The following is a 24484-nucleotide window of genomic DNA, read 5'->3' on the forward strand; positions in this document are numbered from 1 at the left end:
GCACTGTACAAAATTTTTGTAGATAATGTAGGCGCCCATGTTTCCACTAGCCGTAATTGTTGGTGTATATTTGCTTTAGCATTGCTGTGGCTAGTTTTTGAATATATGTACATTGTTGATATTATTTTGAGATTATGGAAAAAATAAACATTTTTTGAAAAAAGCCATATCCATTGTGGCTGGTGGTCCGTAACCGTGCTTCGACTTATACAATTATTTTCACTTTGCCATTTGTGAATTTACAGATAAAGGTATTCGCCATCTAGTGGCGGAGGCTTAAAGTGATATTACCATATTTAGAGTGGTTGAAAACTGACCTAAGTTTTTTATAACAGTTCAATCGTCAGGTCATTTAAAATGCGCTTAAATTATAACAGAGAAATTTCCAAAAACAAGTCAATCAGTATCAATCAAAAATGAATATTTTAAACAATTTTTTTTAATAATTATATTTTTGGTAATAAGCCCATTATAAATGTTTAAAATTTCTACCGGGGATGATTTTACTCTATTTATAGTAAATTTTATGTGTGTGCCATTCTATTTTTCTGATTTATAATAAAGTTGAGTAGTTTACCCTCATCTTTTTAAATATTAATTTCTCCATCAAACTATTTTTGGAATTCATTGAATGAACTAATCTTCGAATAAAAAGCTTCTTTCTTTATCTGTTTAAATCACCGAACGTTTATATCAGTTCTCTCACTGACTTTAAGTGATGATTTCTTATTTGAGAACTTTTTCATTTTGTTTTCGTCGTGTTGACTCCAAAATAAGCTCAGCCACATCTACAAAGTCAGCTTTAAACCCATTCGTCTTCGTCGTATCTCCAGAAATGTCGTCCGCAACAAGAAAGATTATACATAAGTATTTTCGTCATATTCATAAGCTTTGAGAGTGCCGTTCTTTGTATCTTTAGTGGGTATCATAGAAATATACACATACCTCTCAAAGATCGGTTAATGAATTCGAACGTTCAATTAGCTGCAAAAAATGTTGACCTTGATAAATTAAAATTAAAGGGAAGCTTATCATTTGATATATCAATGAAAATATAAAAAGCAATGAGCTTCATCGAAAAACAAGATACTAATTATTGAGGCATTTCTTCTTTAAAAAATGTTGCATCATTATTATCATAATTTTATTTGCACAACATAATATAAAAATCATTTTTTATTGTTAGCACGCATATGCTTATTATTGCGATTATCGGATCGGAAGATACAAACAATCCAAAAATAAATTTCATATAATTTACGTACAAAACTGAATGTATAATTGGAAACGCTTTTTTATAAAATAATATTTAGTGATGCTCGTAGGCAATTACATATGTCTAGTATCACAGTAATTTCTTACGGCTAAAATAATATCTCTCTATTACTTATAAAAAAAAGTTTGTTCCTTAACAGATACGTATACTTAAAATCGTACATCTCATTGTACAAGGAAATCATTTTTGGTTAGATGATTTTTACCGACTAATAGTCTTGACAATGTAATAAAACACTCAGTAAACAATATTTTGCTCAAAGTATTGTCATGGTTTTTCGTGCCTCGAGTCGCTTTTATTCCGCGAGTCAATTTTTTCTTAAAATTGTTCATAAATCGTATCGTAAAATAGTAAAATATAGTAAATTATTCGTATACTATAATAAGAAGTAATCTCTAAAGAATATATAATCGTAGCGATTCATACCGATATTCGTATGTATAAGTATAAATACGACTATGTTCCCTGGTAATCAGTCTCAAAATTAAAGCATTCAGTCAATCGATCTCGCGTTGACATGATATCACAGTGAAAAGAAAAGTGAAAATAGGCGTCAGCCGCGCCTATCACGAGAACGGCCTTCCGTTCGGTATGTAGGTGACCGAGTCCTCGAGCCTGATGTCCACCGTCACGCCGGGCTTCATGTTGACGTAGCGATTCGACTGGTTCTCCGCGGACTCGTTCTCGCAATAATCGTTGAGCGGGTCGTCGTTGCTCAGGAGCGGCTGCGAGCTCTCGAGCTGGAGATCCGGCGGCAGCTCGATCACGCTCGGCGTCTCCGCGACTATGCCGCCGTTCGCGTTGATGCCGTTGAGCTCGATCGTCTCCATGATCTTCGCCGTGGCCGGAGTAATGGTCGTCGACGTCGTCTTGTTGGCGTTGTTCTGCTGTGCTGCCGGCCAGCGGGGGAACGAGGGCTTCCGGTCGTTGGGAGGATTGTTCATGTGCATCTCCATCTCGCCGGTGTGCTCCAGTTGGACGCTGGCTACCGGCGCGTCGAGGCACGGAGAGATGATTCGCGAATTATTACCGAGAAAATCGACGATTTCCTTGGCCGCCGGACGCTCGGCCGGAACGAACGACCAGCATTTTAACAGCAAATCTTTTCTGTAATTTTTGTTTTTATATTAAAAGAATGCTGGATTTTTTTCAAATGATAAAAAAACTGTTTTTAATTGCTTACAATTTCGGATCAACTTCTTTGGGTATGCTTATAGTATTTCCACCTTCGACGTAAGTGATGACTTGATTATTGCTCATACCTTGGTATGGAAAATTACCAAAAGTGATAATCTCGAATACTAAAACGCCGTACGCCCAGACGTCAGAGGCCAATGTGAAATTGCCTGTTCGAATAGCTTCAGGAGACATCCACCTTACAGGGAGCATACCTAAAAAAAAATAAGAGATACACGATATAGAGATTCATACGTTTATCTCAGATGCTTCACCCAACGATTGCTCACCTTTTCTATTAAAATGATAACATTCGTCGTTGTATAAATATCTCGTCATGCCGAAATCCCCAAGTTTCACTTGCCTCTGAGCATTCAACAAACAATTTCGAGATGCGATATCCCTGCAAAACAACAATATTTGAGTAATCCACTCGAATCGATAAGCAAAATTTAATATAGTCATTTACCTGTGAACGTAGTTGTTTTCCGCCAGATAAGCCAGAGCTCTCGAGACGTCGAGGGCCATCGAGGTCAGCCTGAGATCGGAAATCTCGTCGTAGTCGTAAGTGGGCACGCGCTCGTTCACGAAGCCCCTTCTGGCCAGCAGGTAAGTCTTCAGATCTCCGTAGAGCATGAACTCCATGACGGCGAGGGCCGGCTCGGTCGCCATGTGAACGCCCAGCAGCTTGACGATGTTCTGATGATCGAATCTCTTCATCACGTTGGCCTCGGCGAAGAAGTTGTACTTGTCCTCGGCCGTGCTGCCCTGCTTCAGGGTCTTCACGGCCACGGACACCCAGGCCCCTCCCTTTTCCGGAAATCTAGCCTCACCACCATAGACCGTGCCGAAAGCGCCCTCGCCGATTTTCCTGTTCATCACGATGTCGTTGCGAGACATTTCCCATCGGTCGAGACAGATATTGTTCATATTGTGCAGGTCCAAGCCCAAGGATTGGATAAAGTACTCGGTTCTTTTCACTCTCCTCTCGTAGCTGTAACGTATAATTACGATATTAAATATCACCGTCGCTGCAATCTGCAGCCAATTTATAAAGCTTACCTCTTTTTTATGAATAAAACCGTGATGATGATTCCGATTATAAGAAGGACGAATATAAATACGTTGAAAATGATCAGCGCGTAAAAGCAGGATACGCCAAAGACTTGCGCTATCAGAGGAAAAAGACAACTTGCGGGTAGCTCCTTACCGTCGTCGGGCATCTTTCCCGAGAGCCAGACGATCGACGACATGTTCAGGTTCAGAGTTCCTCCGGACACTAGGCTGGTTTCTTCGGAAATATTGGGATGAAAATCTCCGACGATGCTCATTTCGCCATCGATGTGCTGGTATATATTTATAACAGGAAACCTCGAGGGGCCACCCACGAATTTAATCCTTCCGGATACCTATGCGAGCGTAAAATTTTTCGTTAGATTGCAGCATTATCAAACTCGGTGATAAGCGAGAGCGTAAAAACCCGATCGTATATATATAAGCTATATTTACGTATTTCGCAAATTGGAGAATCCTTAAAAACTATCTGTTGCAGGCTATTAAACTTGAAGTTATTAAGTCAAACGTCCGATAACCTGTTCAAGCCGGTGAATTAATATCCACATTATTATAAAATCCAAAAATAAATTATAAACACAAGATTGTGCTATATAGCGTTGCAAAAACTAGATTTTCGATGCGATCGCGGTTGGCGAATACACGTGTCAATGATTAAGAAATATCGCACGAAAAATTTTAAAGGTAAGGATCAATCTAAAATATCACAGTTTTTTAAATGTAAACTATTAAACTGTTTATTATAGTTTTGATTTTACTAGCGCTGAAAATTTTAAAAATTAAAATCTTTCAATTAGTGAAATTTGTATTCGAATATTGGGTTTTTTTTGTATATTTAAAATTCATGCTTGATTTCCTCCATAAAACTTTGATATATTTCCTCTTATTATTGCGAATTTTTATTTAATCATTCATTGTTTTCGCCGAAAATTTTTGTTTTTAATTTTTTTTTGTTTTCGACGATGTTTTGCGAGTTAAAAATACAGAGAAATTATTTTAGTCGAGATAAAAGTAATCGTTCTTAGAAATGACAAATTCAAGATAACATTTACAAAAAATTAATGTCTATCTCGAGTAACTCACCCCATTGAAGTCGGTCTTGGAGATGATATCGGTGAACCTCGACACGGTGTGCTCGGAGTGCAGATCGAAGATGTAGCTCGAGTTCTCCTTGAGCAGGGCGTCGACGGCGTAGGCGTAGGTCCACATGGCGTCGTAGGCGTAGCCGGCGTAGGGCGAGGTGACCTCCTTCTGGGAGCTGCAGTAGCGCTCGTACCTGTCGCGCCAGTCGCGCACCGTGATGCCCTCCTGCATGATGCTGTCGTCGGGCGCGTAAGTCGCGTGCGAGATGCCGAGGTGGCCGTTGATGGCCATCTTCATCTCGGCGGTGCTGCAGGGGGTGCTCTCGCCCTGGGCCGAGTTGTAGTAGTCCGTGTCGAACCAGTTGGACCTCAGCCAGATCGGCAGAAACCACACGTAATTCTGCGAGCGGATATGCGAATTTGATTATCGTCACACGCGCGCGCGCTATTAATTATTACATCAGCGAGAAAAAATGCTATGTACCTGTTTAGCCGTCATCTCGTGTCTGTAAGCCTCGCACATAACCAGTCGGGCCACTTGGTCGTAAACATCGGCTATAATGATTCTCGCGCGTTTCTGCTTCAGTTCTTCCAAATACTACACGAGAGAGAGAGAGAAAAAAACGATGAAAAAAGAAAAATCAACACACATCGACATTGAGACGCTTGGACTTCTCTCGCTAGTTTTTGCTACTCTACCGAGATACATAACGCGATCGCTAATTACCTTTGTCAAAACTTCCGGCTCCCATTCTCGAGGAAATTTAATATTAACCACGAACTCGATGCCGTTGTCCCTGAGCATGTCTTGCATGTAGGAAATGTATTCCGTGTACTTGAGGCCGTCCTCGGAGAAGGCGGCGACCCGATGCCAGCCGAACTTCTGCAGCAGCTGCAGATAGACGTACTGGTACTGGCGATTCTCGCCGATCGTCCGGAAGAAGTAGGGATAGCGGCTGCGGTCGCTGAAGCTCGAGCCCTCGGCGCCGTAGCTCATGATGACCGTGTAGAAGTGCTTGGAGACGCCGGCGAGCGGCTCGATGGTCTCGGAGCAGGCCGGCCCGAGGACGCCGATCAGCTTGCTGTAGTAGTTGTGCAGTATGTAGTCGATGAAGGACTTCATCACCAGGTCGGACTTGCACTGGCCGTCGTTGATCAGCATCTTGAGATTGTAGTCGCGCAGGATCGTCTTGTTGTGATTGATCGACTGCTTGGCCATCTGCGCGGCCAGCACGATCGACTTGGCCGTGTAAAACGAGCCGGTCATGGGAAAGATGCCCCCGACGATCAGGGTGTTCTTGTCCTCGTCGTTGGGCATCCAGTGCGTCAGGGCGAAGCGCAAATTGTCCCGCAGCCAGTCGCAGGCCACCTCGTTCTCGATCGCCGACAGCTTCGAGTAGGACGTGCCGCCGACCAGCTTCTCGTTGTACTTGTCGATCAGAGCCTCGTACATCTCCTCGGTGTACTTGACCCGATTGATGGCCTCGAAGGCCAGCTTGGCTATGGGCTCGAGCCGATTCCACACGAGCTTCTCCAATTTTCTCGTCTCGTAGAGGCAGCCCTCGTGCGAGCCCCTCGAGCCGCATCTGGGAAAGTCCACGTTCACGTACTCGCTCTCGTTGGGAATCACGCTGCTGGGGGTGTAATGCAGGACGACCAGGGATTTTTCGTTGTTCGACGACTGCAAGTACTCCTTGGTCAGGTATTTGATGAGATGCTTCAAGTTCGGTCCGACCCAAGCGACTTTCACGTACAACTTGTAATGGTCGATGTGATCCTTGATGAACTTCGTGGGACTGGAGTAGTCGGCCAAGAGCATGGCGCACGGCTGAGACTGGAGTTTGTTGGCTTGGCACTGAGTCGGCACGTACATTCCGTCTTGGCAGAACGACTCCTTGCAATAGAACTCCGTCTCCGATTTGATGGTGGCGTTGGCGATCTTTCTCCAGTCGACTTCGCTGACGTCGAATCGCGCCGCCGTCTCCTGCTTGGTGAACGTGATCCAGCTGTCGTTGAGTCGCGACAGTCCGACGGGTATGAACCAGCCGAAGTGACCGGGCGGACCGACCGAGCCCAACTCGAGGACGTCGTGCTTATCCAACAGCGGAGTGGTGTCCAAGTGAGGCGGTATCCACACCTCCATGTTGACCATCGATTCCGGAATACTGCGATTATGAAAATGAAATTAACGATTCGAGCGTCGCAAAATTTTTAATTTCAACTTTTGATTCAATTAAAACTCACATCGACTTTCGAGAATTGGTCAAATTTTCCGAGAGCCTGGCGAAATTGGCCGTAATATTGAAATCGTCCTCCACATCGACGATCGTTATGTCGGAATAACCGAGCACCTCTTGCAAGTATATCTTCATGATTTTGGTCACCAAGCGGTGCGTCACTCGCGTCGACGCTTCAAATTTTATATTGAACGGCTCGTTCTCGAAGCGAACAATCCTCTTCGGATTGACTTCTGCAAAAAGACATTTCCAGTCAATTAAGCCCGCGTCGCGACCGAAATAACCGGTTCGTGCATCGAAATAAAAACACCAAGCGACAAGAAAAAAAAACAAAGTACCACCAACCTTCGAGCATAGTCAGACACTTGTTCGAGTGCGCGGTATTGACCGCGCACACGAGTACGAGCAGGCCGATTATTACGTGGCGCACCCGCATCTTCGAGGCCTATCTGTAACGAAAGCAGAAAAAAAAGTGTCTTGAATAATCGCTCGTGCGTCAAATACATGTACATGTATATTTAATAAGCGAGCAGACGCGATTGTTAAAATACGACGATCGTTGACAATGATAGGTGCCACCTCGCGCTCTACACCTCTACGAAGTAGCGAGAAAATCTCTCTAGAGCGACGAGTAGTGGTTCTCTATAATGCTAAAATTTGACAGTGACAAATTACCAAGTCGTTCGTACTTAATGACTCGGAAACTTATAAATGAAAGTTTTCTTGTATATACATGAAATACCGAAGGCGCGCGCTCACGAGAGCCGCTATCTGCCGAGTGCGAGAAACAGATATATACACAACATTTATAAACGCGCGCGCCCGCGTCGCAATTTCAATATAATTTAAATCTGTATAACAGATCAATAAGCAGTAATATAATTTCATTTTCGATTAATAGCGTGTTAAAACAGCATGCGAGCCGAGCGAGCGAGCTCAACGTGTGCAGCTGCCTGCCGCTGCTGCAGGCGGCGATAAAAATAAAAATAAAAAAATTAAGCGCGCGAGAATTTTTTCGCACTCTCTTCCTCTCTCTCGCGCGCGCGTACGCACTTGGACAGTGATGATTAAATTAAACGCCCATCGGCGGAGATATACGCTAATACGCTCGGCAACGATCACACGACGTACGTATACTACGCACTGCCAATGTGTGTCTGTGTGTGTCTGTGAGTATATTTTCTATTCGATCAGCCTAGTTAGCGCGTCGTTTCTGATCATGAAACGAGCGTTCTCTCTCTGGTTCGCGATCGGCGCAGAGAGCTGCTTTTTCGACTCTGGTTTCGTGAGGGCAAAATTATACGTATATACGTTGTGTGTATCGAATTAATGAACGCAGTGTATACGATATCTCGAGCCGCCTTCCGCACCGCCGGTGGCTGTTACCGATCCGTCAGCTCGCGCCGTGCCGCAGTACCCCGCATGCAGATTTAATCGACGGAATTTCCGTGCGCCGCATATAAGTACTAGGCGCACGCTTGCAGTGCATCGTACACTCGAGCATTTTCAGAGCTCGCCTAACGTTTTTCAATATATATTTAAAGTCGCGTTATACGCGCTCGAGAGCGAGAGAGAGAGAGAGCCGATCGATATCATCATTCGCTCGGGATAATTAATCTTCGTTGCGCACTGCACCGCTGCCGTCGCAGCTAAGGCAGTCGCGCGATTCCGTGAATTTCGTCGTCTCGCGTGTACAGTGCGTGATGTACACGCTATGCGTGAGCGCATATCGTCGCGTGTTTGTTTACAATAGCGACAAACGAGCTGTAGCAGCAGCGCATCTCTCTTGTATATTATATGCCTTCGCTCTCGCTCGTGCAGTCGCAGTTTGCGACACTATCTAGTTGCTCGTTACTATTCTTAGATTCTTCTACCTCGCGCGCGCCGCACACACACACACACACACAAGCACGAGCAGCCGCGTGCGTATATATGCGTTTGCAAAATTACTTTGGACTGCCGAGAGCAGACGCGGCGCACACACAAGCCAGCGACCTACATAATGAATTAAAAAAGTATATATTCGCTCGCAGCGGCGCACTTCGTATGCGTACCTTGGCAATCGAGGATTCGGTGCATGTGTGTGTGTGTGCTGCGTTTCCGCGTTTTGTATGCTACCACTGCACTGTACACGTTTGCGCGCTCGAAGCGATCAAGCTCGGCTAGTGCAGCTAGCTCTCGGGCATAATTATTATTTTGTAATATAGCGCGATTAAAAATTGTTTTTTCCTCGCGGCGTGACTATCAATATAACTCCAACGAGTTTTTTTTTCTTCTCTCTCTTTTTCTTTTTTTTTTAATACGCACACGATCGCAATTTATCCCGCGTGTGTATTTTTGCTTTATTTTTTAATAGCGCTACGCGCTATATATTGCGTCACGTGCACGATGCTGGATTTTCGATTACTCGAGAGCGTACGAGCACACGAGGGGGAGAAAATATTTTCTAATCAATATTATAGTGGGATATTCAGCAGTTTATTGTTGCCGGCAGTTAACCGCATTTCCGCCTTGGGTTTCCGCGATTCTCCCTCTGCCCGAGCTTTTACTTGCGAAACAATAACGACTTTCGGAATGAAGAAAAAAAAAGCCCGCAATCATCGAGCTCGTTTGTTTGGCCTCCATTATTGCGGCGGTACACGAGTGGCTGTATATTTTGCACAAACATCTTAATCTCGAGGCTCTTTTTACAAGACAAAATCGTTATCTCTGTAATCATCGTAAAATTATAATCATATAGTTATGCTCGAGCGATAAATGACACTATTGAAACGGAACTCGAATTCGATATATAGCAAAAAAAAACTCGACATAACGCTCGAAGACTGCTGTGCTCACTCGGAATCATTAGAATTGCAATAATAGATGCAATTAAAATAAGAGTTTCAATCGCTGCACCGATAGAATTGAAGGAAAAAAAAAGATGAAAAATAAGAGATGAGTTGCGATGCATCATGACGTCAAGACTCATTAGAATAACCTTGCCCGAGGCCCCCCGAGCTCGAGCCGGTCATGCATTGGCAAATAACAAAAGAAGGAACCGCGAAGCTCGCGCACATATATAGCCATTTACACGCGTGGCGTTCACCAGGAAACTCGAAAGCGTGTGTGGCATTTGAAAATTCGCGCAATATATTTCAACGTGTCCGATTCCGTTGGCTGGTTGTTAAGCCCAAAAAAGCAGATACACGACCAAGACGACGACGCGTCGGTCGGCGGCGGCGGCGAGCACATGTGCTTTCGAATACACAAAAAAATCGTCACTCACTCCGTGTCGAGCTGCCTCGAGGCCCGAACAATGGCCATGCCTGTCGCTCGTTTGCAATATCTCCCTCTCTCTCACTCTTTCTTTCTCTCTCTCGTGTTGCATATTAATACGCGAGAGTAGTCGAGGATTTAAAAATGTAATTCTAGCAAGTGAGTGCGTCACGCGTCAGATGCGCGTGCGATCGCTGCGCTTGTTGTTTTCGTATCTTCGCGCGCTCGTGCGACGATGAGTTGCTTCTGCTGCTGCTCGCGATTTTTTACACACTTTTTCGCTAATGCCACTCGTTGGAACGTCTTTTCATCGCTCTTGTGTGTGTTATTGTTTTTTTTTTTTTTTCAAGTGAGAATAATTTTTAAGAGCATTCAGTATAACTACATCTTTAAAAAAAACCTTGCAGATTCACTTTACATCAAAACATTCAAATTAAGGTACTTTCACATAAAATCAAGAGGTGCGGTAGCACCTAGCCAGCAAAGTATAAAAAAAAATTTATTTAAAAGAAAAAAATTAGAAAAAAAAATTAGAAAAATCATAAACTACAACAAATTCGTGAAAATGCAATGATTAACATTATTTTCAGTGCAAAACTAAATGAAAAAGATGAAGTTCTATACTCAAATTAAATATTTGGATTGAAAGTGCTTAAGAATTCATGAAAATTCAATCATAATTAATGCCACTTTTTACCACTAGATGGCGAGTATCTTTATCTGTAAATCTGCAAGTAGTAAAGTCAAAATAATTGTATAAGCAACATGTAAGTCAAAGCACGATGTTGTGGAACTGGACAGTGGCCTCTATCCCAGCCAACCAATTTTAAATATTGTTTTATGTACAATTGTTAATATTAATTATCAACCCTTATTAATTATACAAGGACATGGCCGAAAATAAGAGCATATGCTTAAAGATTCAACGGATTATTCTTTCAAAAACAAAAGATCGACGGTTTTGACTTTGTTCTCTCGAGAATCCGCTTGTTGTATTCTTTTCTTGTTTTCGTAAGGAAAAAAAATCGATAAAGAAGTCATTAGCATTTGAATTGATTTTAATCGTCTTTTGCTAATCCATCTAACGATTCTACGTGGAATTCGTGATTAGGTAGAAACAGCTAATTGACCGAACGCAAGCGTACTGCAAATACCTCCTCTCTCGTCGCTTCTCGCGTACATTTATGATTTACATTACAAATATTTTTTTCGCTGCATACGTGTATCCCCTCGACTGGCGATATTACATGATTCGCATGCACACAATACCCGAGACCTGAAATGTTTGCCCATATTGTAATACGCCTATGCGCGCCAGTCATGAAAAAAATTATTTATTGCCATAATACGCGCGCACACACACACACGAGCAGGCGGGCGGACGGGCGTGCTGCATGCTATAGGGCGCAGAAAATAGTGCAATAGTAAGCATGACACAGACGTGAAAAATTGCACGCAGGAAAGTACGAGAATGAAAAAAACAACATTAAATGTATCCATAGTTGTGCGTATATCGAACATGGAGCTAAACCAGATTGGAGAGAGAGAGAGATGTGGAGATCTTACTCAACTCAGTGCGGGGTATACGAGAGAGCACGCCATATCTGACTTCATAATAAACGTCGTATGCGAGAGAAATATATATAGCAAAACAAGGCGCGCACACAACGTTTGTCTGCGCGCGAAGTGGAAAAAAATCACTCCCATTCCATGTATGTCACCGAGAGAAACATCATTAATAAAGGCACGAAATTAGGCTCTTATATATAAACCCGTGTGCGCGAGTGAGCTTTCTCTGCTTAAAAAATTCATGCGAGTTTGTGCAGGCATCGCATTCCCGTGTTGTTGTCTATATACGCGATGCCACGCACGTTTATACTTTCCATTCATGTTTTTCGATCTCATGCGCGCGCGAGCGTTAGTGTGCGTTAGTGCATGTGTGTGTGTTTACGAAGCGAAAATGAGGTCATAACAGGAATAGCACGTAATTTTCGTCAGACTCCACCGCGAGAACGACCATCGCATCGGTTATACGAGCTGTGGTGCCGCTGCTGTTGCTACGAGTGTTAGCGAATATTTACGTTCCAGATTCCGAGTAATCTTCATTCATCGTACGAAAATTTTTAACTCCTAATTTTGGAGAGAGAGAGAGAGAAAGAGAGCGAAAGAAAGAGCTGAGACTCCTCTATGATGCTAGTATCATAGTGGCGCGTCTAAATTTAGGAACACGATGTTTTTAAGCACCTCCACCGTTACCTCTACCGCCACCGCAGCAGAGAGAGAGAGAAATGAAGATGAAAACAAGATGAAAACGAATGCACGTAATAACTCGCGCGCGCGCCGCAGCCCCAGCGATTAAAATAATCTCCCTTGGATAATCATTTTTGATATTATTCAAGCTCCACAAACAAACAGTCGAGTTGAATTGAGTCGAGTTGAAAAGGAATAAGAATAAATAAAAGAAGCCACTGAGCTTTGAGGCAGGTAGATGTTGTTGCGGTCGTGAGTACGAAAATAAAGGAGAGCGAGAGAGAGAGATAAGAGCTGCGGCTAATTTTCATTTTTGTCGTGCGGCTACGTATATAATATATAATAATAAGGACTCTGCGGACAGGTCGAGTCGCGTCGAAAGGACTCTCGCGCACTCGTGTGCATTCTTAATCTTATCTCTGACATGCACGCGCGCGCGCTGCGTCCCTTTTGGCTCTCGCTCGGTCGACGACTCTCGAGTGCGGTCGTCAAAATTCCTGCCCCGGCATACTACTACCACTACTACGCGTTAAATCGCACGCGTATCCAAATTCTGGCGCGATGACGCGCTGCTGGCCAATGACGCGCGCCTGGCGGGACGGCAGGTGTGTTATTGCGAGAGCGTGTGTGTGGCAATTTTAATGCATAATAACCCGCGCGCCTCGTGCACGTACAGCGAACGCGGAGCTGCATATTATAGATATATCTATAAAGCCCGACGCTCTCTCTGCACACGCAGCGCATCGTACTATACGTGTATTATGGAGGAGGAGCATCTTCGCTAGCTCGCTAGAGAGCTATTCGGGCTCATCGACCAGACAACCTTCGCGGAACAACAACTCACTTTTATTATCGTCGCGTTGTAGGTGTGTGTATCCGTGTATAATATGCGCAAGCGAGCGCGTAGTGAACTGCCGCCCGAGCTCTAGCTCTTGGCTGCTGCTGCTGCTGGCTGCTTCTCTTTTTTTCAAGCGCGCTGTTCTCTCGCTTCGCCAGCTGTGGGAATGGAAATTATATGTGCGCCTTGGCCAGTGTGCTGTGCTTTGGTTTTATGTGTTTGTTATTCTCAAAGTTTCTTGACCCGCTGAACTTTTTTAAAAATTCACGCTTGAGAAGCGGCCGCCGCACACCGCCCCGGCATCGTGGCAATCGACATCCATGGTGATTTTCTCTCCTATAACTAGCTCAAGGCTGCTTTATGGGTCCTCCTCGACGTATTGTGTTATATGCGGGTACATATACACACACACACACACGTATGCGATTTAACGATGATTGCCGATCTTGCCATTGTATAAATTGCGTTTGCTCCGAGTTCCGATATTATATTATTGTATACACGCTCGGGCTTAATCGATAATCGATTTATCATTAAACTTCATATACGTGTGCTCGCGAGCTTCTTACATTATTGCGATCGTCGCAATTGTCATCGACGATTAATAATCGAGCAAAGGTCCTTAAAATACTATACAGTCTCGAGCGACTAAAAATTCAAGCTGATCGTGTTCGTCATCGCTCTCTTAGCCGAGTAAAGCGAGAGTCAAGTGTACTTTACTACATAACATAGCGTAGCAGATACACAACACACATGTACGAGCTGACAGCAGAGAGAGAGAGAGAGAAGAAGAGAGGAGAGAATGAGAATTTGCTGACGTACTGATTGTACGATGGAGTGCATCGAGCGAGCTACATAGCGCATTGCGAAACCTCGTTATTTCTTTATCCGACTGCACTTGCTATTTGTAAGCTGCTTCCTCGATATAATACACGACATCTCAGAGGTCGATCGGAGACTGCGGAGTCGATCTTGTAAGATATGAAAGAAGAGAGAGAAAAGAGAAAAAGAAAAGGCTTTAGATTGCGTTCATCATCTCTCGTGCGCGCAAGCACGAAGCAGCCCAGGGAAAAAAGCGCGGCGGTGGTAACGGTGGATCGGTCCCTTATTCCGAGAGATATAATGCGTGCGCATTCACACACAATTGTTCATAATTGTGTGCGGTATAAATCTCCGGCGCAATAACGAAAGTTATATTACGGCCACGACGACGACGACTACGGCGGTTTATCGCGTGCACGGGCGCGTGAGAGCTACGTGCTATTATGGTATATATAGGTATATAATATAGTACGCCTCATTCTCTCTTCGATGTTGTTTTTTTTTTTGCCTTTGGATGATAATAATTTTACAAAATGTGCCGGCTCGTATACGCGCGACTCGCGTAATTCCCCCCCTGTGGTTACACGAGCTCTCATGCGACTTGTATACATGTATAATATATGCTATACACACGATGCGATAACGATATTATTTTCGTTTGATAACGACTGGCAAAAAAATATTTATTTTTGGCTCGCGCAGCGCCGCAGGTGCACGCCGCGCGTACGTATAGTAGCGCGTTCTCGGATTCGCGCGTGCGTGTGTTCCTCCTGCTAATATAGCTGTTCGGGCACACGGGCGGCTGCGTGTGCGGTATTTTTGCGCGCGCTCGCGATCAATTTATATGGTAGCGTTGAATTTCGAGCCGATGTATAACACGTGTAATGTCAAGTACGTTCTATATCGGTACGAATACGCGACGCGGCCAGACGGCGTGTTACGATGGACATGTAATGAATCGACGATGATAATTACTCGGAAAAATTCTGATACTCGTTGCGAGTCTGCGCGATGTGTATGCGGAGCAAAAACAATAGAGCATAAGCGAGCCTGACTGCAGCAGCAGCAGCAACAAAAGTCAGGGACAAAGACATTCTTTTTTGCAGGCACCCGCTCCTACTTCTTCTCTTCTTCTGTACCGCTGCTCTTCTGCGCGTCAATCTTTCATTAACGGCGATCGTAATCGCGAAAGAGAGTTTTGTGCGCGCGCAGCTTAATAATACCGTTCACGTGCGCCCGTCTGAGCTCGCGGACTTTTAATGACCGTAATGAATTTCGTCCCGCGTCGAACTCCGCTGGAGTAGCAGCATATAGCTTCGAGGATCGGAATTTTGATTCTGCACGCGTGCGGGCATACAGCGAGCTGCCGATATTTATTGTAAATTAGAAAATTGAATCTACCCATGGTGATAATCGAATATTTTCCAGCAGCAGCTGCGGTCGACTTATGCAACAGCTGAGAGTCCGTATACCCCCGCTGCTTATATATAGAAAATATAGCTATCCGGTCATAAAAGTGCGCGCCACACAGAGCAGCAGCAGCAGCAGGCCGTGTGCATCATCGGGAGAATAAAAAAGCTCGTCCCCGCGCGCGCGCGCGCGGCCCGAGCAACGCCCTTGCACAAATAGCACGGTGAATGCGTGCGCTGTGCGTGATGTACGCTTATGCGTTTACACGCGTCTGTCTCGCTTCGTATGATGTGCGGCTGCTGCTGACTCTTCGGTCTCGTCGTCGTCGTCGTCTCATGATGCGCGCATGTAAAGCTTAATGATCCTCATCGCAAGGTACATGTGCGAATCTGATGTGGTTTTTCCAACCCACCCACTCGCCGCCACGGACGGCGCGGACAGATATATAAGTATATAAAATGCGAAAGACGACGACGAGGCAAAACAAAGACGCGAAACGACCGCGAAGAACTCGTCGACGACGATATTGTTAGACGATGATTATACGTTGGCGAATTTTGAAAATAGATTGTCTGATGTACACGTTAATATTATACAGTACGTTATACGCCGGCTGATGCATGCGCGCGCGTGTGTGTGTGTGTGTGCAAGTGCACGAGCAGACCGAAAGCCGCTGATGACGATGATAAAAAGTTAATAAGGTCATAAAATCGTATGTAAATAGGCCCCGCGCGCTCACCCGGCCGAGTTTCATTTCGCCGCAGTCTTCGGTGAGGAAATTGCGCGCCCGAATATCATTATTTAATCTACTTTTATGTCTCGCGCGCAACGTGGCAGCAGCGGCAGACATTGTAAATCATTAATTTTAATGAACAGGATTTCATTATAGAGGTGGTATAGACGAGCCGAGGCATTTGCCCGAGTCAAGAATGAATTTCGACGTTTATGGCCTTTTTCTTATTTCCTTCTTTTTTCCATAAATAACACGAACCTGTGCCTGTATACGCGCGCTTCGGGAACAAAAGTCTTTTTAGAGCCTTCGCTATAATACGACGCTGACAAAAAGCCCATAACAACATTCCTGACCGAAAGAGGTATATATGTGCGCAGCTACTTGTTGCATGTCATAGTGTTATTCATGTACCGCGAGTCAATAACTATACATACCGATTTCTTTGCGCGTTTCATCGTCGCGCGATCTTTTTCCATGGCGCATAGATCAGCCATTGATAATAAATATCAAATTATTCGAAAATAAAAGAAGAAGAAAAAAATTAACGGTACAAGCATTTTCGCGCTTTCTACTTCGCGCGTCACTGCAAGAAGCAAATAGAAGTAAAAAAAAAAAAAAAAACTAGCTAGAGCTCGCGCGAGGGAGCGAGAAAGAGAGATATTAATTGTACGACGACGTCGGCGGCGGTGACGGTGGCGGCGTCCCAGAGAGAAAGCTATATAATTTTGTAAAACGATCTACAATTCGTATGTATACGCGACTGATAGCGTCGTACATCATACGTGTCGTGTGTGCACGCGCGAAGGCTCTAACAATGCAAAATAATAATATCTACCCGGCGACGACGAGACTTCGACTATCCGGATGTATAATTATAATAAAAGCCGAAAATGAAAGTCGGTGCACATATACATGCACACGAGCGCACATGCACACACGCGGAGTGTGCAGTCTCAAGTTCTCGAAGCGTGAGATAACAGATAACGGCCAATGCTGCAGTCGCCGTCGTTGTTGTTATACCAATAAACGTGCCCGACCTCTCTTTCTCTTTCTCTCTCTCTCTCTCTTTCTATCCCTCGCGTCTCTAATCCGCCTGAAATCAGAGAGCCGCGAATAGTCTGGCTCTGGGCACTGGTCAATTGTTAATATTTATAAACCAATATATACAGCGGACACTGCCGCGGCGCACCGGCAAAAATGAATAACAGGTTGTGGCGCGCGCGCGCCTTGCACCGAGCTAAAAAATGACGAAAGCGCATACCGATCTCAATCGCGATAAATAGCATCGTTTAATCTGTCTTATTTACATTTTTTTGCGTATTGATTCCGCTCGTTGCATTATAGAATGCAATGGTGATCGCCTTGTATATATATATTTTTTTTACTTTTTCCTTTATTTACAAGATAAGAAATTCCGCGCTCTGGTTCCGTGATCCCGCAAAAAACAATTCGAAAACTTTATATTCCGCCGATTCGCGCTCGGCAGCTTTCACTATATACAAAACCGCAAAGTAATAAAAGTTCCACGGCGCAGAAAAAGTGTTTACTTCGGGAGTGATTTTATGCAAATCGATCGTTGATTACATAAGGAAATTACTCTTTTGCATTGGAATCAACACAAACTGTTTTCTTCCGCTCGGCATGTGCGCTGCGCGACGATATGGATTACGTTCGAGCGTCGTTTTCGATAGCGCGCGCGAAACATCACACGCACAGAAAATTTCCAAATAACAAACACTATGAATAAAGATGCTTGTTTAAAATTTACTTTACTCCGAAACTTGCGCCAAAGAAATGTTTATGCGCGCTGCTTAGTGAATTATTGCCAATGTTACGCGCAGCCTCCGTGCGCGCGCGCGCCTACATACGTGCACTATTTATCTGTATTATTACCGGTCGAATCGGTGCTTAATCAAGCGCAATTATTATCGCGCGCGCAATTCTAATTTATCCGAGGCAATCGTAACCAATCGCTTTGTTAATCAATTTGAACTTTGCATTCTATTCCTCGGATGCGGGAGACGTCTCTCGTCGTCTGACTGTGACCCGAGCGAGCGAACGGAGACATAAATCTTGCGATTATGATCGATATATTCATTTATGTGTGCTTTGTGCGCTCTGTGCACTGACTTATTCAATGTGTCAGAGTCGGAAATGTATAGCAGCGAGAGCTTCATCTCTGCTTTCCTTGATAAATAGCGCGTACGCGTAGGCACGAATAAAAAAAAAAGACAAAACGTCATTAATATTGATGTACCGCCTATGTGATGGAATACAGGTTTTCCTCCTCTCTCTCTCTCTCTCTCTCTCGTGTCATGTTTGCAAATACTTTTAGCATTTCAATATTATTACGTATTTGCTCTCGAGAGCCGCGATGATATTATACTTGACGTTTTCCATGTAGTATCGCTCTTCGCCTCTCTTTCACTAGCTCGTCGAGCCTCTCTGCCCGTGACTGATATACATTTTTACCGGTTTTAACATCTGTCGCGTAAGAAAACACATAAACGCGGACGAAGAGAGATGCAGCGTTTAGTTTTTACACCCAACAGCAGCAGCAGCAGCCGCAGTGGCTCGTGTGTGTGTTTATATTTAAAAAGAAAAATTCACGAGAATTCATATTCCTGCAGTCCGAGGTTAAAAATAGCCCAAACTCCAAAGAGACGCTGCAAGAGCTATTTGTTAAATCTTTCAAAATTTTCCCGAGGAGAGCTCGTCCCCCGCCCGAGATCGTAATTCATCGCAACGCGCGATGAAGCTGCTGCAGCTGAACTAGACATTGCTTTGACACTCGCCGCCGATGTGTCTTTTGTACTTATCGCATTACACGAGTTGCGCAACGCCCCGACGGATTAGATTTCGTTCCTCTCGCCGTGTAGCGAGAGCCGTGCTTTACACGGAACGTGTGTACATGTCGTCGTCGCCGTCGACTTCGACGTCGACGGCAGCAGCAGCAGCATCAGGACAGTACTCGTAAACAAAGTGTAATAATACACTTAACAAGTGCTAATAAATATACGACTTTATCTACGATCGTTTAAAGCCTAGCGGCAAGTGCTTGCGCGCACAGCTCGAGCGAACGAGGAAATCATTATAGATCGCTCGAGACGAGCTGTTTACACTTTTTTGCTGCGCATCGATGATGCTATATACATATATATGAAAACACAACGGTCGACTCGATTTCGACATCGCCGTTCGTTCGTCGTCGTCTCTCACCTGTGCGTTCAAGCGTGTTTTTCTCGGGGCGCTCGCTCGTGGGACGACGCGAGAAATTCAAAAAGGCAGTTGCAGTAGTTGGAGCCGCCGCAGCAGTGCGAGGAGGCATCTACTTCCGCCTATTTTTGCGTGTTCGCGCTCCACAAAACTCGCTGCGTTTTTAGTATATCGTGTATTATCTTGGGAACTTTTCACTAGCGCGACAAACAAGGACGCGCGCACTGAGCACACACACACACACGCGCACGCACGCTCGCGCACGTTTACTTCCTGCTGCAAGTGCGATCGAGTTCAATGACAAGCTCGCGCTTATCTTCGGCAGTAGCGGCGGTGGCGGCGGCGTCAGAAGCACTTGGATGAAGACACAATCGTCACAAAAAATTGTAGTAGTATGGTAAATGATCGGTAAACAGCGTTCGATCATCGCACAATAATGCGTCACTCGACTGGCTCTTGTCGATACAACGACGCATGCTTCCGATATATATCTACACTCGTAACACTGACAAACGCACACACAAACACACGCACCCGCGTGTTTAAATTATATTACATAAATCCAGCAATAGCAGCTATAGCTACCGAGAACGAAAAAACTGACGATCGTCGTTGTTATCGTAAAAACACTTTGTTGTCGGCCAGCTTAATTTCGACGAGCGTAGTCTTGGCAACGCGGAGTCTCAGACAGCAGCACAGCACGTCGTTGTCCGCGTCCGCGTGTGTCATTGCCGCGCGGCGGCTGATCCGCGACTCAATTTCGTTGCGACTATACTCTTCGGAGCTTCGACTCCGCTTCAGCTCCGCTTAACGCTCGTCTTTTTCTACTGCTATACAACGCGAAACGGCGCGCAGAGAGAAAGGTAATCGACTCCTCTCTGCTCTGCCTCGAGCACACTGTTGCTGCTGCTGCTCGCGATCCCCCAAAAATCGGCACACACGTTGCTGCTGCTGCTGCTGCTGCTGCAGAGGCACCTCTCACCTGTGCTCGGCGCGCAACACGCACCACACAAACTGTACACGTCCGCGCGCGCTACGATTATACGCGTATCTATATACTTGTGGGAGCTATACTCGTTTTATAAAAGCACAAGAACGTTTACGTATACGGCACACAAACACATTTATAAGACGGAACGAGCGGGCGGGGTAGGCGGGGGCGAGCGCGGCGCAGAGTCGATCGGCTCCTATATACGCGAGCGATGACGATGATGAGTCGGTAAAATATTCTCTCCCTCTAACGATCGCAGGCGATCGCTGCTCGCCTTATACCTCGCCTCTGCTGCACTGACGAAAGTAGTTTTACGAGCGAATTTACGCGTCACTCGCGTGTGCACTTTTAAATAATGCATGCATACATTGTACTCTGCTGCTGCTGCCGCTGCTGCTGTGGCGCAGCCAACTGCGTCAAACGCGCGAGTGCAGTGCAGTGGCCAGCCGTGCAGTCAAACGGTCGCGTCTACCGATGTACTATATTAATTACGCGCAAAGAGCGCCAACCGCGTGCTCTCTGTAACGTCGCGCGTCGTTGTTGTTGTGTTATAGTACACGATGCACGTCGCGGCACGTGCAAAATATAATAACGTCATACGGAGAGCGAGTCACACGTTTTTCGCGTAGTGCAATTTACGCTCGCCGGTGTTACGTAGTAGATCGGCTCCCTCTACTACACACACACACACACACGCGCGCGCGCGCACACAAGGTTCATGTGCCAAGTTTAAACGGCCCGTGTGAGACTCGCGTCTAGGATGACGACGTAGTAAGCTTATAAAGAGCTCGAGCGGCGGCGCGCGAACTTTTGAAAATATATCGCGTTGTCGCGCGACGACGACGACGACAACAACAACTGCTTATAGGAGCACTTACACTGATTATAACTGCGCGTCGCATCCAATATATCTTTCTGCTCTGGACGTTAATCTTTATGGCAATCGGCGAGAAACAGACGTCGTCGCAGCTTTGCTCTAATTATCGAGGTGCGAATGCGGCTGCGACATCGGAAGTAAACAAAATCGATCCGTTTCTGGGTATTATGTATGTATGTGCGCCGCGGCGCCGCCGCTTGCGAGTTGTGCAACAGCCACGTGCACGACCTCGCGCGAGCGCGCGATCTCCACAGATCTGTGTTATTTTGCTCGATTTATATAAAGTTCGATCTTTGTTCACAGAAAATCGGCACTCTGCTCGCGATCGATGCGCCGCCTCTCTCTCTCTCTCTTTATTCACACTCGGCCGAGCATCGGCAAAGTTTTATCTTTGACGCGTGTACGAAATAATAATTGCGGGCTTGGCTCGTCTGTTGTGTACTCACTGATACATCAGTATGTATGATACGGAGCCGCACGAGTAGCAGCAGCCACGCGCGTATTGGCGTGGGGGACGTATGTTTGTATTTTATATATCTATATAGGTAGTAATACAACGACGAGACTCGGAGTCGGTCGGTCGGTCGCGCGTTCACGGCGCAGCGGCTGGCGCCCAACTGCCAGAGCCGAGCCGAGTCAGACGCTCGTAAAGCCGAGTGCGAAGGCGCCTAGAGACTCTCTATATATACAATAATAATACGGAACGCTCGAGGTAGCGCGTACGTACACCGCCGCCGCCGACGACGACGACGACAACGACGACGATTGGGTTGCTCTATGCTCCCCGCACGAGACTATAAGTTGTTTGTTAGAAAATACGCGCTCGCACTTACACGCGCCCGCCGCTGCGTATAGCGTACGTTGTGTGTGGCGCGCTAGACGCGAAGATCTACTCCACTTGCACAATGACATTGGACTGATGCCCGAACTATAGACTCGGAGTCAGCTGACGACTACTACGACAGCGACGACGACGACGACGACGACGACGACTCTGTACAACAACACGGCCGACGATTTTACGATGATATAACATTAAGAGAGAAAAAAAAAGTTACCAGAGTAAGCGCCAAGAGCTCCTCTCTTCGCAGCTAGCGTGTAGTATCGATCGGTCGCGACGCAGCAGCTACGCAAAAATGAAGGAACGCCACACGACTGGAGAATTCAATTTATTACAATCATTCATCATGTTGCGGGTGACAACGTCGGTGTATTATCTTTTGCCTAGTAATGCTGCAGAGCTATATAGCTCGCGATCGCAGCCGACGCCGACGTATGTACAGCATTTACTTCCCTGTTGCACTTCTTAGTCACTGAGATTAAAATAATAACAATGAATAATAAAAAAATAAAAAAAAAGGCCGTTATTATTCATTTGTTTTGCCGACACTTGGAGTAATACGAAAATTCCACGAAGAACAATACACGCGTTCGCGCATGGGCTCCGCCGCTCGCGCATAGATATTGTAATTCCGAAATCCGATTACGTAAATCTGGAGTAAAAAAGAGTGTTTTTTTTCGCGAGAATCACGCGGCGAGTTTGTGAATGGGCGCGTGGCCGCGTTATCGCGTGCGCACGTCGACAGGCACGATGGAAACAACAATCGATGATTATGCATAAATGAATTTCACAATTATTCGAAACGTGCGCGGGATGCACGATCCGTGCGTGAGTGTGTTTTTATTTAGTGGCTTTTGACAAGTCTACACAATGCACAGACGCAATTGCTGCTGCTGCTGCGAGTGAATTGAAATACGCTGTGCTGTAGGCAACCCCTCGTACGACTGAGCGGCGACGGCTGCGGATTACGGATCAGCTCGAGACTAAGAACTGGATAAGTATGAGGAGATACGTGAAGATCCCCTTGGCCATCTAGAAAAGTAGCCACCCGCGTGAAATACGACGCTTTTAGCTCATAAAAATATTGAAATGATATATATTTACCGCTGTTAAAAGCGTGGCATCGATTTTCACGCCCTTGGCTATAAATGTATTATTCGTATGAAGCAATTGCAACGAAAACAAGTACAGCTGCAAAACAACAATGACGATTCGTACGTAAATATTATGAATAAATATAATCGCAAGAATTAACAAGTTGGAGGAATTACTTCTTCTTTAAATAGCTTGTCATCGGTATTTATCAATATTTCATTGATGATAATGTGAGATTTGTCGTTCTCGTCGTTGGTAAACTGACAAGTCAGGGTCAGCAGGAAGAGCTTCAGCGTGTAATACACCACCAGGGTATAATAATAACAGTACCACACCTCGTTGTTTAAACTGCGAATGTTTTTGTGGCGCATATCGTAAATATTGAAGTACAGACCGAATGTCAGCTCGGTGAAAGTCAGTATTAGCGTGCTGATTATCTGCAGACTGAACGTCAGATTGATTTTTCTGATGGCTTCGTTGAGCTCGTAGTGCCACTGCTTCAAGTGGCGCAGCTTCACAAACAAGGTGGGATTGAAGCGATGGTGATAGACGCGCCTGAGCAGATGGGCCTTCTCGGTGAAGGCCTTGTCCTTCAGCCTCGCCAATTCCGCGTTGATGAACTTGAAGCAGCTGCCGAGGATGTAGACGTAGCTGCTGTACTGCAAGTCCAGCAAGTAGATCACCGTCGTCGAGTAGCTGGCGATGACTTTCGCTATCCAGTTGTAAATATCGCCGGAAAACAGGGTTGGCGTGTGGACGATCAGCAGGGCGTAAACGATCAAGTCCTTGATGCAGATCCACTTGGCCACTTTGTCCAATTCGCTTTTCGGGAGTTTTCTCGTTACTTTCTCGAGGGTGCGCAGAATCGTTATCACTTGCGAGCCGAACGCCGCGTTGGACACGATAATGAAATTGGCCAAGGCGTAAAAGCAATTGCTCTGCAGCATCCACGTGCTGATACGCTTGACGTAAGAGGATGCATTCAAAATATACAGATTCAGCATGGAGAATATTAAGTATAAAGTTGTGAACGCGATACAGTAAATATTTATCAGTCTCGATCGCGTGATCTTTTCGTTCTCCATTCGATACGGCAAGAGCCCGTACAAACGACAAATAAATAAAGAAGGTTTCATAACATCCGCAAAATTCTCGATCTTCCACAAATTCCTCATTTTATGACTGAAGTAAGTTTACGTTTGCTGAACGTGCCAACTCTATGACTCCCGGTAACCTACTTACTTTCGTATTAAATATCGATTTACTTGTTATTTTCCGAACATTAGTGAGATTGCGTTTCATTGCTTT

At 45.3% G+C, this 24484-nt stretch overlaps 2 protein-coding genes across 4 annotated transcripts; both read right to left on the reverse strand.

The window, feature by feature from the left end:
- Positions 1-1158: 1158 nt before the first annotated feature.
- Positions 1159-20697, reverse strand: LOC106659142 (receptor-type guanylate cyclase gcy-3-like). 3 transcript variants are annotated; one of them, XM_014381514.2, is made up of 11 exons: positions 19376-20697; positions 7191-7294; positions 6853-7078; positions 5336-6773; positions 5093-5206; positions 4610-5008; positions 3515-3861; positions 2922-3446; positions 2743-2855; positions 2460-2667; positions 1159-2383 (listed from the first exon to the last, which is right to left on the reverse strand). In XM_014381514.2, the coding sequence occupies exons 2-11, from the start codon at positions 7279-7281 to the stop codon at positions 1843-1845; spliced, it is 4002 nt and encodes a 1333-aa protein (XP_014237000.1). In that variant the 5' UTR covers positions 7282-7294; positions 19376-20697; the 3' UTR covers positions 1159-1842. The 3 variants fall into 3 exon arrangements, with proteins under 3 accessions (XP_014237000.1, XP_014237001.1, XP_023317070.1); XM_014381515.2 differs by lacking the exon at positions 19376-20697 and adding an exon at positions 7521-7587; XM_023461302.1 differs by lacking the exon at positions 19376-20697 and adding an exon at positions 7356-7509.
- A 2241-nt stretch (positions 20698-22938) lies between these two features.
- On the reverse strand, positions 22939-24351 carry LOC106658546. The gene is made up of 3 exons (XM_014380549.2): positions 23353-24351; positions 23186-23272; positions 22939-23113 (listed from the first exon to the last, which is right to left on the reverse strand). The coding sequence occupies exons 1-3, from the start codon at positions 24349-24351 to the stop codon at positions 23054-23056; spliced, it is 1146 nt and encodes a 381-aa protein (XP_014236035.1). The 3' UTR covers positions 22939-23053.
- Positions 24352-24484: the final 133 nt, after the last annotated feature.

The sequence above is a fragment of the Trichogramma pretiosum genome, unplaced genomic scaffold (genome assembly GCF_000599845.2).
Source record: "Trichogramma pretiosum strain Unisexual culture from Peru unplaced genomic scaffold, Tpre_2.0 scaffold2, whole genome shotgun sequence".
NCBI lineage: Eukaryota > Metazoa > Arthropoda > Insecta > Hymenoptera > Trichogrammatidae > Trichogramma > Trichogramma pretiosum.

Bases quoted from the DNA above. Each gene is read 5' to 3' on its own strand.
- LOC106659142 (XM_014381514.2), bottom strand. From the start codon at position 7,281: ATGCGGGTGCGCCACGTAATAATCGGCCTGCTCGTACTCGTGTGCGCG. The intron at 6,774-6,852 runs GTGAGTTTTAAT...TCATAATCGCAG, and splicing joins ACCAATTCTCGAAAGTCGAT to TATTCCGGAATCGATGGTCA. The intron at 2,856-2,921 runs GTAAATGACTAT...GTTGTTTTGCAG, and splicing joins GAAAACAACTACGTTCACAG to GGATATCGCATCTCGAAATT.
- LOC106658546 (XM_014380549.2), bottom strand. From the start codon at position 24,351: ATGAGGAATTTGTGGAAGATCGAGAATTTTGCGGATGTTATGAAACCT. The intron at 23,273-23,352 runs GTAATTCCTCCA...GTTGTTTTGCAG, and splicing joins ACAAGCTATTTAAAGAAGAA to CTGTACTTGTTTTCGTTGCA. The intron at 23,114-23,185 runs GTAAATATATAT...CTACTTTTCTAG, and splicing joins ATGCCACGCTTTTAACAGCG to ATGGCCAAGGGGATCTTCAC.